The sequence below is a fragment of the Fusarium poae genome, chromosome 3 (assembly GCF_019609905.1).
Source record: "Fusarium poae strain DAOMC 252244 chromosome 3, whole genome shotgun sequence".
Lineage (NCBI taxonomy): Eukaryota > Fungi > Ascomycota > Sordariomycetes > Hypocreales > Nectriaceae > Fusarium > Fusarium poae.
This window is the reverse complement of record NC_058401.1, coordinates 1,609,986-1,623,279: the sequence shown is the minus strand read 5'-3', so window position 1 is coordinate 1,623,279 and position 13,294 is coordinate 1,609,986. Positions and strand designations below refer to the sequence as shown.

General features: G+C 47.7%; 4 protein-coding genes across 4 annotated transcripts; 2 read left to right on the top strand and 2 right to left on the bottom strand.

Moving 5' to 3' along the window:
• Window positions 1-4,757: 4,757 nt before the first annotated feature.
• On the top strand, window positions 4,758-5,129 carry FPOAC1_007953 (uncharacterized protein; the record flags this gene model as incomplete). Its single annotated transcript, XM_044852399.1, has 1 exon — window positions 4,758-5,129. The coding sequence occupies one exon, from the start codon at window positions 4,758-4,760 to the stop codon at window positions 5,127-5,129; it is 372 nt and encodes a 123-aa protein (XP_044705069.1).
• Window positions 5,130-5,388: 259 nt separating this feature from the next.
• On the bottom strand, window positions 5,389-10,057 carry FPOAC1_007952 (uncharacterized protein; the record flags this gene model as incomplete). The annotated part of the gene is made up of 3 exons (XM_044852398.1): window positions 5,389-7,101; window positions 7,149-9,946; window positions 10,024-10,057. 3 exons carry the CDS (start codon window positions 10,055-10,057, stop codon window positions 5,389-5,391), a joined length of 4,545 nt encoding a protein of 1,514 aa, XP_044705068.1.
• A 385-nt stretch (window positions 10,058-10,442) lies between these two features.
• MRI1 (S-methyl-5-thioribose-1-phosphate isomerase) lies at window positions 10,443-11,609 on the top strand (the record flags this gene model as incomplete). Its single annotated transcript, XM_044852397.1, has 1 exon — window positions 10,443-11,609. One exon carries the CDS (start codon window positions 10,443-10,445, stop codon window positions 11,607-11,609), a length of 1,167 nt encoding a protein of 388 aa, XP_044705067.1.
• A 130-nt stretch (window positions 11,610-11,739) lies between these two features.
• On the bottom strand, window positions 11,740-13,034 carry FPOAC1_007950 (uncharacterized protein; the record flags this gene model as incomplete). Its single annotated transcript, XM_044852396.1, has 2 exons — window positions 11,740-11,927; window positions 11,975-13,034. 2 exons carry the CDS (start codon window positions 13,032-13,034, stop codon window positions 11,740-11,742), a joined length of 1,248 nt encoding a protein of 415 aa, XP_044705066.1.
• Between the last annotated feature and the right edge of the window lie 260 nt (window positions 13,035-13,294).

Sequence of the window (13,294 nt, the reverse complement as noted above, 5' to 3'; positions counted from 1 at the left end):
CACCAAAAAAACTCTTCCTCCTTAAATCACCATCATAATGACAATCAAATCACATTCACCCTGCCTAATTAGAAAAACAAACAACGCCCCCGCCGCTAGGTCGGCCAAGACTTTAGACGACAATAGGGAAACCATCCGAGCCTCAGAAGCCCCCAAGACTAAACCTCCTCTAGTCGATCAACTCTCAGTCGTGACGCAATTGCTGGCCCTTGCAGACCACGGTTGAGGCCCGCTCCCTGGTCGATATCCCTGTCTGATACAGTGAACGACTCTCGGAAGCCTATCAACTAGCCAGCCTTGAGTGGGCTTGGGAGGAGGCTCGGAGCTCTTTCAGCGGAGGCACAACCCTCTAAAATCCAGCGACTGGTCTACTACCCGCGGGTGGTTGCTGTGCTCACAGCACTGTTCTTCTTTCAACCGCCGGCTCTGACTCCGGCTTCGTCCTCTTTATTTGCTAGAGATCGTCGGTTACTCAGTCCGGCGTCAACAACCCGTCTCTAATACGCTACTGCCATTGGGCGCTAGTCGCCCGTTTCCCGTTAATATTTCTGGACCCTCCATCACCCACCAAATACGTCGCAAGTTGATGAACGCAACTGCGACAAATCCTCAATACCCTTCAACCATTATAATACAGTGCTTACTACTGTCTGCTCGGTTGGTTTCGCTGACCCTTGAGCGGCGGTGTCGGTCAAGAAACCAAGTTCGGTACTGATTTTCCAACTCTTGTGACCCGAACTGCAAATCTTTGACTGAAGCGTGACTCAACTGACCTTTTTGGGAACATGAACCGAAAGATCACTACCGGTCAACAACTGAGCTGATCGCCTTACATTTAGTGTAATGATTTGAGGAAACGCTATTACTGTCTAGCACGATGCTATTGTTCACTTACGCCGTTTATGCGGCTCTACAAGTTATTGGCTATGCGTTAGCTTTTGAAAACCAATTTCTGGGGTAAAAGCTTTACATGTTGTGCTTCGCGTATCGACAAGGCTCATCCCTCACTGTCCTGTCATCCTCTGCTTCATCCATCCCTCAACTCACTGGCTCTGGGGTTGCATCTTCCGCCACTGTCGGAAACACAAAGCATCGCCCAGCGGCTAGGGTCCAGGTACATGCAATTCAACCTACCCCTTCAACTGGGCTGATGTCATGGATCTACGTACCTCCGTGTCTACTTCATTACAAAGTCCCTACGACTCAGATGCTGCACATAAGTGCGAAACATGAGTTTTGAAGATCAAAAGTCAGCGAAACGGTGACCGTCTTTCGAAACCTCAATGAATGCCTATCACTCGTCACTCTTACGCTTACCAGGACCGCACAGTCCAAGACGGTCGCTCATACCGTTACTTCCGCAGCCCCTCAGATTGTGATATGCGGGCCTAGTCATTGATATGATGATCACTATATTTTCGTCATTCCTCGCACCGTCCAGTGCCTCTCTATGCAAGGGTATCGCTATCATTGTGGAAGAAACGTGGAAGAAAAGTGGTTCACGGTTGTAACCGACTGAAGGGCTCTTTTCATCCTGGAGCCTAAGACAACTGTAACCAAACCCATTGTTGTCGTTTCCTCGCCTATTCTCCCCTGTAACGAGAACTGCCGAACCTGTCAGAAGTGAAGTCATCGTGAGAGGTCTCCATCAGAAGAGAGGGCCACGAAGCAGCGGCGACACGCTCAATGTCGCAGCAAGTGTTGGTCATGGCTGTGGTCTCATCATGTCGTGAGCCGAGCCTGGTTTTTCAACATCACGTTGCCTTGAATGCTTTCGCTTAGTATCGCAGTACGCGTCGTGGCCGAGTGTTCGGAGACACTCATTCGGCCGAGCGGTTGTTGATAGGGGTCCTTTTATATCGCTACGGATAAAAACTGGGTGTTATGGGTCGAAACCCAACCTGTCAGACTCGTTTAGGACGCGTTGGGCAGCGATGTCAAGTGACAGGTGGTATCGCTATGACTGTTGCCCTCTTCTCGTCGAGTGAGCTGACTGCTGCTGTATGAGGATTTTCACGATGATTCAGAGAGAAGATAGAAACACCGAAAACTCAAGGACTTGTGGTCCCCCAGCAAAGAGTGTTGTTTGTGTTGATTGTAACCCCCTTCTAGTGCAAGAAAGCCCTTTGATCGGCCTCATGCGCACCTCCAATTCCTGACGTCCACCGCTGCTGATCCCCTCTATCTTTTGTTCCCGTTTGTTGTTCATCCCACGACTTGGAGTTTCTCGCGGAGATCTTTATCCTTCTGAGTCTTGAGGTCCACTCCTTCGGCTCTTGGCAATTCCGCCCCTCTCGCACGTCTTGGCTTGGACCTCATGAGAAGGGAACGTCAATGTAGCGGTAAACATGCCACTATCCACAGGCAAAACAGTGAGCTTGTCTCAGCCTCAAGCTGAATTTGTCTATCTCATCGGGTGGCTGACGCCGGTTATCTTGGTTCCCGTTGATGCGTTTCACCAATTGAACTCAATAATGCCACAGTTCTAATCACTTTCAGCGTGTGTGCTTTCAACCGCCCTTTTGATGATGCAACGTTTATCAGTGGGCGTGCAACTCAGGTTTATGAAGATCTTAACACAGAGCATAACGCCTCTTCATTTGACAGATACCCCGCTGCCCCGTCTAACCGTCACTCTACAGTAGTAGTCTGTCTACCTGCATAGCTGATCAGTACCACCGGGCACTGGTGAAATGCAAACGGCATTATCGGCATCCAAGACTTTGGGTTCATGTTTCAGCCTCTAGTCTGCTCGCTACTGTATGAATCCAAATGCAGTGTCTTAGATGCTCGTGACGGCGGTTGTCCGACTTGGTATAATTCATTTTCATTACGGTGTAGCTGCTGTGCAACACATCCCCGCCTCTTCGGCATCTCAGTGACTATCTATTGCGAACCCATACGCTCTGCTTCGGTTTTACCAAGTGACTAGCCGTGATCGACGGCTGTTATGGGGAATTGTATGAAACTGGAAAAAATGCCTTGGTCTCCAAAACCTTCAGTCATGTCTTATTCGCCCGTTTTATATCCCTGAAAAAAAAACTCACTAGTTTAGTTTATGTCGCTGCCACGGCATGAAACAACTCAGTCAAACATGGGGTTCATAGTAGGGTCCAAATGAATCCATTGGATACTTGGATATGCATTACCAGTTGATGCAACTCAACATCGAACTTTAGTTTCCCCATGACCCTTTGAGCGTCTTGACCAAAGTCTCCGAGTGGGCGTTCAATATGGAGTCACAGAGACCTCGTGAGCGCAGATCTCAATCCTGCATATCTCACCGTGATTTCTTATCAATTACTGCAACGCCAACTGGTGGCAGTCTGTTTTGGTTCACTCAAAGGACTAAGGTTATCTTGTCGAGACTTGGAAAAAACTTAAAATAGACGCATGTTTTCGCATGGTATTTCTGCACCCCTGGCTTGGTCACTAGCATATGAATTATGAGCTGGGATGAATGCAACTTTGGTTTGCTGTAAATGCCTCCCCCATCTTATGAATCATGACAAGGTTTTAATTATAGCTCTTAATTAATTTTATAGAACATTCTTTATTCTTCTAGCTCTTTCCGTTGCATTTCGGTGTATGGGGCAATGACCTGGGCTGCATTATCACATTCAAGTCAGCATTGGCAGTGAGGACTTTGCTCACTTTGATCAATCTACCAAAGCATCCTCTTCTAAAAGGTCAAACCATTACGAGAGGCTCCCGTTTGCCCCTCAAAGTAACCGACATAGACTTGCTCTGCTTTTGGCAGGAGAATTCGGGACTTGCTTCATTTGTCATTGTCAGCTTTGATATGGGTATCCCTCGAAGTCTAATGTGAAATCGATAGATGCAGCTTTATTATGAAAAATAGGGCTCTTAGAGTAACCTTAATCTTATATAAATATAAAAGCACTATTATATAATCTACTTATCTTTCCTTTAATATAAAGACTTAAAATATAAAAGATTAAATATCTATATTAATTAATTTACCTAGCTTATTACCTTAATCCTTATTATTAACTAACTCTAGCTATAATAATAAAATAATAAATAAATAACTATTTACTAAATATAAAAGTATATAGAGGACTTATTATAATTACTATAAATATAAGTCTACTTTCTTAAATAGCACTATCTATATAGCTATTAATATAGCTAAAGAAAAAGACTATAATAGTATTTATATAAAAATAAAAGCTATAGTAAATATTAATAAGTCTAGTATTATCTAGCTAGTTAAGGTAGCCCTTTTTAATTATTACTTAATTAGGCTAATTAGGTAAGCTAAAAAGGCTAAGGTAAATAGGGAATTAATTAATTAGCTAAAGGGGGAAGAAAAGGCTCTTAAAACCCTTAAAAATGCCCTTTATAGAGGCAGTAACCTTCTGTTGGATAAAGAGAAGGAATTTCTAGAGGCCTTAAGAGATAGGTTATATGCAGTATGGCTTAAAGAGCTATTTTAGGAGGCTATAGCAGTAGTTATAATGCCACTGTAAAGGGTTAAGCTGCTTTAAAAGGGTCGGTTAGGTAATTTTGTGGGTTCTAGGTTGAAGGAAGGTTTTGTAGGTTATGTAAGGTTTCGGTTACTCTGTGTGAGCAATAAACAAGTAATCGCATTCATTGTCAGCTTACAAATGATATCATTGCGATGCCGTTATTCAAGAAAATGACTTTTACGTAGAAGGATTTAAGGCTGAGTGTAAGTAATATCAGTGAGATTTTACAGCCTTTGTACGACTGTAAAATCATCAATTTCCACAATGGAGCAATTCGAATTCCATCCCGCAACCACATCTCACAACCGCACCTGGTCCCCCATCGAACCAGGCGTAGACGAACTCATCCTCAACGAAGATAAGCAGACAGGTCGACGCACCACACTACAAAGATGGCAGCCTGGCGCGCGCAACCAAAAGGACGTTTTTGTTCATGATTATGTTGAAGAGATTTACATGGCTGAAGGTGACTTGTACGACGAGAAGCTGCAGAAGGGCTGGTCCAAAGGTGCTTATGCGTACCGGAAACCTGGGATGCGGCATGGTCCTTTTAGAAGCGAGGGTGGGTGTTTGATGTTTATTGTGTGTATCCCTGTGGATAAGCAGGGGGAGAAGGAAGTTGGGGAGAAGGTGTAGGGTGGTTGCATTTTGGTGATGTTGGGGTTTTGGTTGCAGCTTGGGATGTGATATAGTAGTGGGATGGGGGATGGTTTGATTTGGCAGTTGCTTTTACGACAGATAAGGACCTGGAGGCGTCGATATGGTAACGAGTTCTTGGCAATGCACTAAAGCTGAAAGATATTCAGCTCACGGAAGGTCTGTTTACTGTACAAGTAGAGAAACCATCATCATTCAAATAAACTCAGTATCATAAACCCATCTAGACGCCTTAAATCTAAGCAACTATTCTTCCCCTATCACGATTAGGTTCCTCGCTCTCCAACACCAAAGGCCCTCCTCCTGGCCCGCTTGCATCCAAGCTAATAGTCACGCCCTTCCTCTCACACACAGCCCGTATGGACTCGCCCAGGTTTCTAAAGTCCAACTCGCACGTCTGTGCTTGATTCTCGACTCCGTCCTTTACCTCCCGAATCTCAACAATAGGATAGGGTAGCCAGCCTTCTCGTTGAGGAATCAAGATGAGAGGGATTTGAGCCTCTGTATCGGATGAAGAGGAGAGAGGCTCGCGTTTTGAACCAGGGATGACAAAGTGGCCTTTACGACGACCACCGAGAAGCCATGTATCGGCTGGGGCGGAAACTTCGTAGCTGTATTCGACATCCTTTTTGTGCTGCATTTCGGTATCCCAGATCTGTGTCCATTTCAGATGAAGAGTAGCCGTGAGCATCTGGTTGATAGCCACAGTAGGAACCACACCGGGCTTCTGATCCATCAATTCTGCCACTGGAGTTTGAAGCTGTATATCAGCTGTGTGAAGAATAGGTAGCGAAGGAATCTCAACTGGGATGAGAAGAGTGCATGGCTCGTCAGGTTGTGTCGTTGAGAGAGGGATTTGAGCGTTGGAGGCTTGCCAGGCCTTGATAGCAGAAGAGATCTTGTCTGTTGCGTCCTCCTGAGTGCCAGGAACTTTTCCAATGCCGGCAAAGTGTTTTCCCCATTGTACTTCAGCCAAGAAATCAGTAGATACAGCTCCCAGTAGCGCAGTTCGTTCAAGATCAATGGGCTGCAATGCCTTTGCCTCCCTAACGACTACTGCCCGAACAAGCTTCGAGAAAGAAGCTAGACTAGGGTCGTCGAGAGCCTCGAATATCGAATTCACAAGAGCCTCCTCGATCTCTGTTTGTAGGACATTGTAGTAAAGCTTCAAATACATGGTCCTTGCAGCTCGCTTGCTCGATCTAACATTTGTCTTTCTCTTGATACGGTATAGGAGTGTAGCTGGTTGTTTTGAGAACACGATTGTCGAGTTGGTAGGTGGGACACCAAAATCAGACTCGAACAAATCTGCCTCTATGAGCTCACTTTTGTAAAGTCGTAGAGGGCTGTGGGTCGCCGTAGAGACGTTGAATCGGGAGTACAGAGCTTGGTGTTTGAAGACGTCTTGAACATTGACACCCAAAGCCAGAGAAATAGGAATCACAATTGACTTGGCAAAAGTGTAGCTCTCGCCCGACTCAACTGTATAAGCAACGTCAACCTTGGCAGAAACATTGGCCATGTCTTGCTCAACAGAATAGGGGAATCGCAAGGTAACGGTTGTTTCGGCCTCAATCTCGTTAAAATGGACAATACCACCAGACTCGGGCTTCTTTGCAAACTCAACAGATGAGTCGACAACTTTGGCCTCGATAGTCAACAATCTGAGGCCGCCTGTTGTTGGTTTAATTCGGATCTCGCAATTCTTTATGAAATTCCAACCGGGGTGCAGTACTAGATCTAGAGTGTTATTCTTGTCTAGGGCAGTATGTTTTGTAGCTGTAAGCTGAACATCCAAAGCACCCTCACGCTGGAAGATAACAACCTCGGGATGCCTGAAGATGTCAGTTGTTGGCGACGGTGCCGCGTTGAAATCCCTATCGAAGTGAAGAAGGAGATTGCTGGAGGATAACCCAAGATGATCAATCTTGTATTTGCCAGGAACAACAGACTATAATTGTTAGCACGATCTCAAAAAAATATATTGGGGAAACTTACTGTGCAGTCGACTTGTATGCTGTTTTGACCAGGGTGTAGCACAATGTCTTCTGATCTTGAGAAGCGCAACTCTCTAGTAGGGCCTGCCTCGATCGCCGTTATTCGCGCGTCGATTCTATCAAGCTTGATGTCGTCTGGTAAAAGACTCCAGAGATTGATAGTCAAAGAGCATTTATCTTCTTCTTCGAAATACTCTGGGGCACCAGCAATTTCGACATTTGTGAAAAACTTTGAGAGATGGACTTTGACTTGCGAGGATAAAGAAGAAGCCAAGTCAAACAAGTTGCCAACTATTCCCTTCATTGACATGGCGTCTGCAGGTTCCGGCTTTCCGATAGTTGATACTCTCTTTGAACGCTGTTCCAGCCTCTCATTTTCAGCAGCGCATGACTTGGTCAACAGCTTGAGAGCAACTCTGACGTAGTCATCCTTTGACTTCATCTCGCGAAGACAATGTAGGTACATGACAAGCATAGATAGTTCGAGCGAGGTCCATCCGCTTTCACCAAAGAAAGGTGTTGCCCGGTAGAAGTAAGAAGCAGCTGCACCAAAGTCTTCGAGAGAGAACTTGAGCACAGCAAGATCTGCCATACTAGCTTGCACAGCATGATCGTGGTTCGCGACAGTGTAGTGTCGGAGTGCTTTATCTGTAAGAATCTCATACAGACGGTAGAAGTTCTCCGCGCTGTCGATTGCAGTCTGGAGTAGACTGTTGTTCACACCTATATCCAAGGGCGGGATGTCCTCAGAAGCAGTAGCATCAGTTGAAGGCGGTGCATCCAAACTTATCTCTTCAAAGTCTGCCTCGGCTTCTGCAATGATGGGCGCTTCTTTCCAGCCATCGCTCCATCCTCGCTTCTTACCTAGACCACCAAGAATGCTTCGAGAAAGCATGTAAAGCTCGGCACGTCTAGCGGCCAAGTCTTCGAGGCCTGACTTGAGGTAGAGGGCCTCCTGATCATTGTTGACCTGTGGCATACCAGGGCCAGGGAAAACACCAGGGCTTAGTGGAGGACGTGTTCCAGGTGCTAGTCCTGTCTGAACGTGAAGTGACGTGGTTCGAGCAGGATGCATCATGGTCTTTGGCTCAGGGATAGAAGTCTTTTGCTCCTCACTCTGAGCGGGGGCCAGAGTTGATGGAGGAATGGGCAAAGACTTTGATGCTGTCTGTGCCAGAATCTGCTGAGCAATAGAGAAAGCGAACGAAGCAACCACATTGTCCATAACCTCGGACAGATTAGGATCAATAGGTGAATCGTCCTCATCAGATTTGTCGTCTGCCACGGCAGCAAGGATGTCTCGGCGCATAATCTGGGACACAATTGGGATGAACTGCAAAGTCCTTCGGCATATCTCACCAAGACTAGACAGGTTTTCCACCTCTTCAGTGTGCTTTGGAGGGGGTGCCAGGGGGGCAACTCCATGCAAGACAGATTCTTGTTGCTCTCTGAGCTTGGCCAGCAGATCCTCTCGCGACGACCAAGCATTTCCAAGTCGCAACAGCAGTGCTACTTGTCGCGCAAAGATGTAGCACCTAAAATCAAACACCGAAACATCGTTGGCAAGAATCTTGTCTCTGTAGGCCTTCTTGGTCGCATTGATGGGTATTTCATCAAACTGTTCCCTGATTGTCTCGTTTGACTGAAGATCCACAGCCTCTTCATCAGCTGTTTCTCCGCCAGGTGATTTAGCAAGAGCAGCATTAACGATATTCTTGAGTTCTTCGGTGTAAGTGAGCATTGTGCCCCCGTGCCTTGTAGGCGACCCTTCATCAGCCTGTTCATTGACGACGGAGTCAAGCCCAACGCTGAGCTCGTCGTATCCGACCAATGCATCTTCTACAAGGCCTACGCTCTCAAAGCCTCTTGCTAAACCTTCTTTGAGGATGAAAAAGGTGCAAAAGTTCCACCCTGGTAAACTTCGTTGGCCGTCTTTTTCTTTGATATCTTCTTCGTACTGAGTCACGCGCAAGTCGAACGAGGTAAGAATAAGGCTCTTTAACTTTGCAATAAGCTCCCCCCAAGCGTTCTCAGCATCGTGTTCATCTTCCAGATATCCCGTTGGTACCGCAGGAACTACTCTCGGGAGCTGATCATAAGGGAGGTCGTTGATTCCGATTCGGATCTGGGCAACTCGGTCTGGCGCTGTCTTTCCAATACCAGAAAAGTCCGTACGAAGCTTCTCAAAAAGAGGCGTCGATCCAGTGCGCCATCGTGGGCCACTCTTCTCTGAAGTACTCTCGGAACGTCCGCTTGTTCTGGGCTGCGTCGAAGCCACCGTGTTGGGAAGAACGACGTGCAAGATCAAGTAATCAAAGGCATCGTGCTTTTCTTGTTGACTATTTCGCTTTGGGTTGGTCGACGAAGGTATCTGTTCTTTGATCCATTCACGAATCTCGGCCCGAACGGAGGTTTTGTATGTTTCATTGTCGTCGCATCTTACTAGTAGTACCTTGAGATAAGGTGTCCGTCGCAGACCAGGAATCTGATGTCGTCGCTGACTTCCAATTGCCCTCGAGGGTAGAGATTGGGTGTCTATCTGATCGGCGGATGGTGCTTGGGTGCCGCTCCCAAAGTTTTGTTGTTGAAAGCCATCATCTACTGTGCTCCCTGATCGTCGAAGTTTATAAGGGGATGGATCCGCCTCAGAGTCATCTCCTTTGAGGAGCTCGACATGGAGTTTGTCGATAGATCGTAGAGGTCCAGCATGCGATTGCCAGTTTAGGTTTCGTAGTGGTAGTCTGGGGATCAAGCCAGGGGCGAGGAGCTTGTAAACATCGTGAGGATCGAAGTACTCGACTTGCGACGAGGAGTCGTGTTAGCGGTGACATTCAAGGGAGGCCCTGAGGTATAACATGACCGCGGAGGAGTCTTACCGGTCACTTTTGACGTCGAGAATGGTTGTTCCATGGCAAACAGCTATAATGCGCAGTTGTCATTGCTGTGTGTTCAAGTACAAGTACGAGCAGCCCCAGTGATATGTCGAGAGCGTTGAATCCGCTAAAGGCTAAAGCTGTCCCGAACGAGCTCCAGTGGACTACGACCCCTGTTGACGTAAGGAACTCCCCTTAGTCCATCTAGTTGCGCCGGAAGCGGCATTTGTCCGGTCCCAGGCGGTGAATCCACGTGTTACACTTGATTGGTTTACTGGAATGACGCTATTGCTATTCTAATGGTGGGGTGCTGGCAGAATCTTGGAGGGGCAACATTTTGGGTCATGAGTTGGGCATGAGAGTATCATCTTTTTTCTTTCTTTTTTCGTTCATATTATTGATACATATATCAGAGATTAATCATGTCAACTCTTCAGGCTGTTAAGTACACTCGCGGTCAGCTTCAGGTCCTCGACCAGCTCCGTCTTCCTCATGAGTTTCACTACGACGATGTCTCCAACAGAACGGAGGCTTTCGACAGCATCGCAACGATGCGAGTTCGAGGTGCCCCAGCAATCGCTATTGTTGCAGCCCTCGGACTGGCCGTAGAGCTTCAGAACGGAAGTATCACTGCTTCAGATGCTGAAGGTACCATCTCTCAGATCGATGAGGCTCTCGACTACCTCAAGGAGAGTCGACCTACTGCTGTTGATCTGACCAACGCCATCAACCAACTCAAGGCAAAAATAAGAACAGTTGGAAGCTCCGCAACAAAGGACCAAGTTATCGCTGCTTTTATCGAGGAGGCTGAGAAGATCTTTGAGAAGGACCTCCAGACCAACCTTTCCATTGGCGATCATGGTGCTGAGTGGCTCCGATCACAAGCCAGTGCCTCTCCCGACCAGAAGATCTCGGTCCTTACTCACTGCAACACTGGATCCCTTGCGACATCTGGCCACGGCACCGCTCTGGGTATCATTCGAACACTTCAATCCAAGGACCTCCTTCAGCATGCATTCTGCACAGAGACTCGTCCTTACAACCAGGGAAGCCGACTTACCGCTTTCGAGCTGGTCTTTGAGAAAATCCCCAGCACACTCATCACCGATTCAATGGCTGCATCACTCTTCCGCACTCGCAAGCAAGAAAAGAACATCGCCGCTGTCATTGTAGGCGCTGACCGAGTTGTCCGCAACGGTGATACCGCCAACAAAATTGGTACATACCAACTCGCTGTTCTGGCCAAGCATCACGGTGTCAAGTTCATTGTCGCCGCTCCTACTACCAGCATTGATCTGGAGACCGAGACTGGTGATGGTATCAAGATTGAGGAGCGAAAGGCGGAGGAACTCACCCAAGTCACTGGAGCAGTGATCAAGCCCGATGGCTCCGTTGACGAGAGCAGCAAAGTACGAGTTGCTACCGCTGACCAGCGGATCAACGTGTGGAACCCTGCTTTTGATGTCACCCCAGCAGAGCTCATCGATGCTGTGGTCACTGAGAAGGGCGCCATCGAAAAGGGGCCAGATGGAAACTTTGATTTCAGCAAGATCCTACCAGAGCGATGGGCTAAAATTATTGGTGCTTAAGCAAGCACTTGATTTACGATGTCATGTTTCTTTTCAGCGCAAGGCTGCTATATCATACCATATTATGTCGCACTATATTATCCCACATAGACTAGTGAACAGAAGCTTATGCTTCTCTTAGCCAAGTAGGCTATTGCTTCAACGCATGAAGAATCAGTTTCTGGTATCCCTCGACAGCTGTCTCAAGATCGGCCACTGTCAGGTTCTCCCGCGCGCCATGTGCTACAAGAATGTTACCAGGACCGTACAGGTATCTTGTGTGGTCGCCCTTTAGGTTGGGAATGTCAGTTCCATAGTTGACGGTGATTTTCTCAAAACCTGAATTTGTTAGCAAATGATTTCTCAACAGATTTTGATCAACATACCATCGACATCACAGTTGGCTTCCACAGGACCATACCCGTGGGTACAGTCGAAAATGAAGGCATCCTTGTCGACCTCGTCAAAGATGGCCTGGATCTTGTCATGAACAGCGATATGTCCGTCGGCCTGCTTTCCACTGGCGACACGCACAGCCAAACCGACTTTGGCCTCTTCAGGTATGACATTTGCGGCTACTCCACCATTGAATCGGCCCACGTTGACAGTAGTGTTGCCAAACAGCTCACTGCTGCCGAGATCTGTCTCGAAAACCTTGGCGAATGCTCGGATCATGAGCTCGTTGGCCGACTTGCCCAACCATGGGTAACCGCTGTGGCCAGGGAAGCCTTTTGTGGTAACATCGCAGCCCAGCATGCCCTTGTGCCCGCAAGCAAGCTTAAGTTCTGTGGGTTCACCGAAAATGACGGCGTCGAGGTTGTATGGAAGCTCCTTTTCCTCGAGGGCAGTACTGAAACGGCGCATGCCATCGCCCTTGACCTCCTCGCCGACGACAAACAGGAGAAGAACCTTGTAGGGGTCGATCTTGTCTTGCTCGACAAGGTGCTCAACGGCGGTGATCTGAGCAGAGACACTACCCTTGGCATCCACGCTTCCTCGACCAGTGATCATGGTCTCCTTGGTGACCTCACCATCATCAATTCCGTAGGGAATGTGCGGTGGAACAACGTCAATATGGCTGCTCACAGCAATCTTGGGATCGAATGTCTTCTTTCCATCTTGTCGCCATGCCAGGACGTTAAACCGCGGCTTCCCGTCGGGTGTATTCTCAAAGGGCTCAAGCTCCTGACGCGCAGTAGTATAACCCTTCTTCTCGAGATAGGACTCTAGCCAGACACCGACATCGTGTTCAGTTCCAGAAACCGAAGAGGTCTCGATAAGAGACTTGTGCAAGTTCAACAGCTCGGATCGGTACGAGGGAGCGTCGGAGTCGGTGGAGACAGCAGAAGGCGCGCGGTCGTCGGTAGTTCTAAGAACCTGTTGCCAGTCAAAGGCAACGGCCAGAGAGGTTGAAGCCAAGAGATTGGCGACTGTTGCGACGCGCATTGTGGAGAAAGAAAGCTTTATGTTGAAGCTTAAAGAGTTCTGACCGCTGCGCTGGGTCGGGAATTTGAAGGAAGCTCGGTTCAATTGAATTGAATTGAGCTTTGGGGTTTTTGTGGAGTAGAGCGGGATGACGCAAGGGGCTGGAGCCGAAGTCGGGGAGTCGGAACAGTACCTTGAAAGATAAGAGTGTCTGCCATCAACAAATAATCAGGTGGTTGAAGATATCTTTTTATACCCATGTCTGTCAGGGGATATCGCAT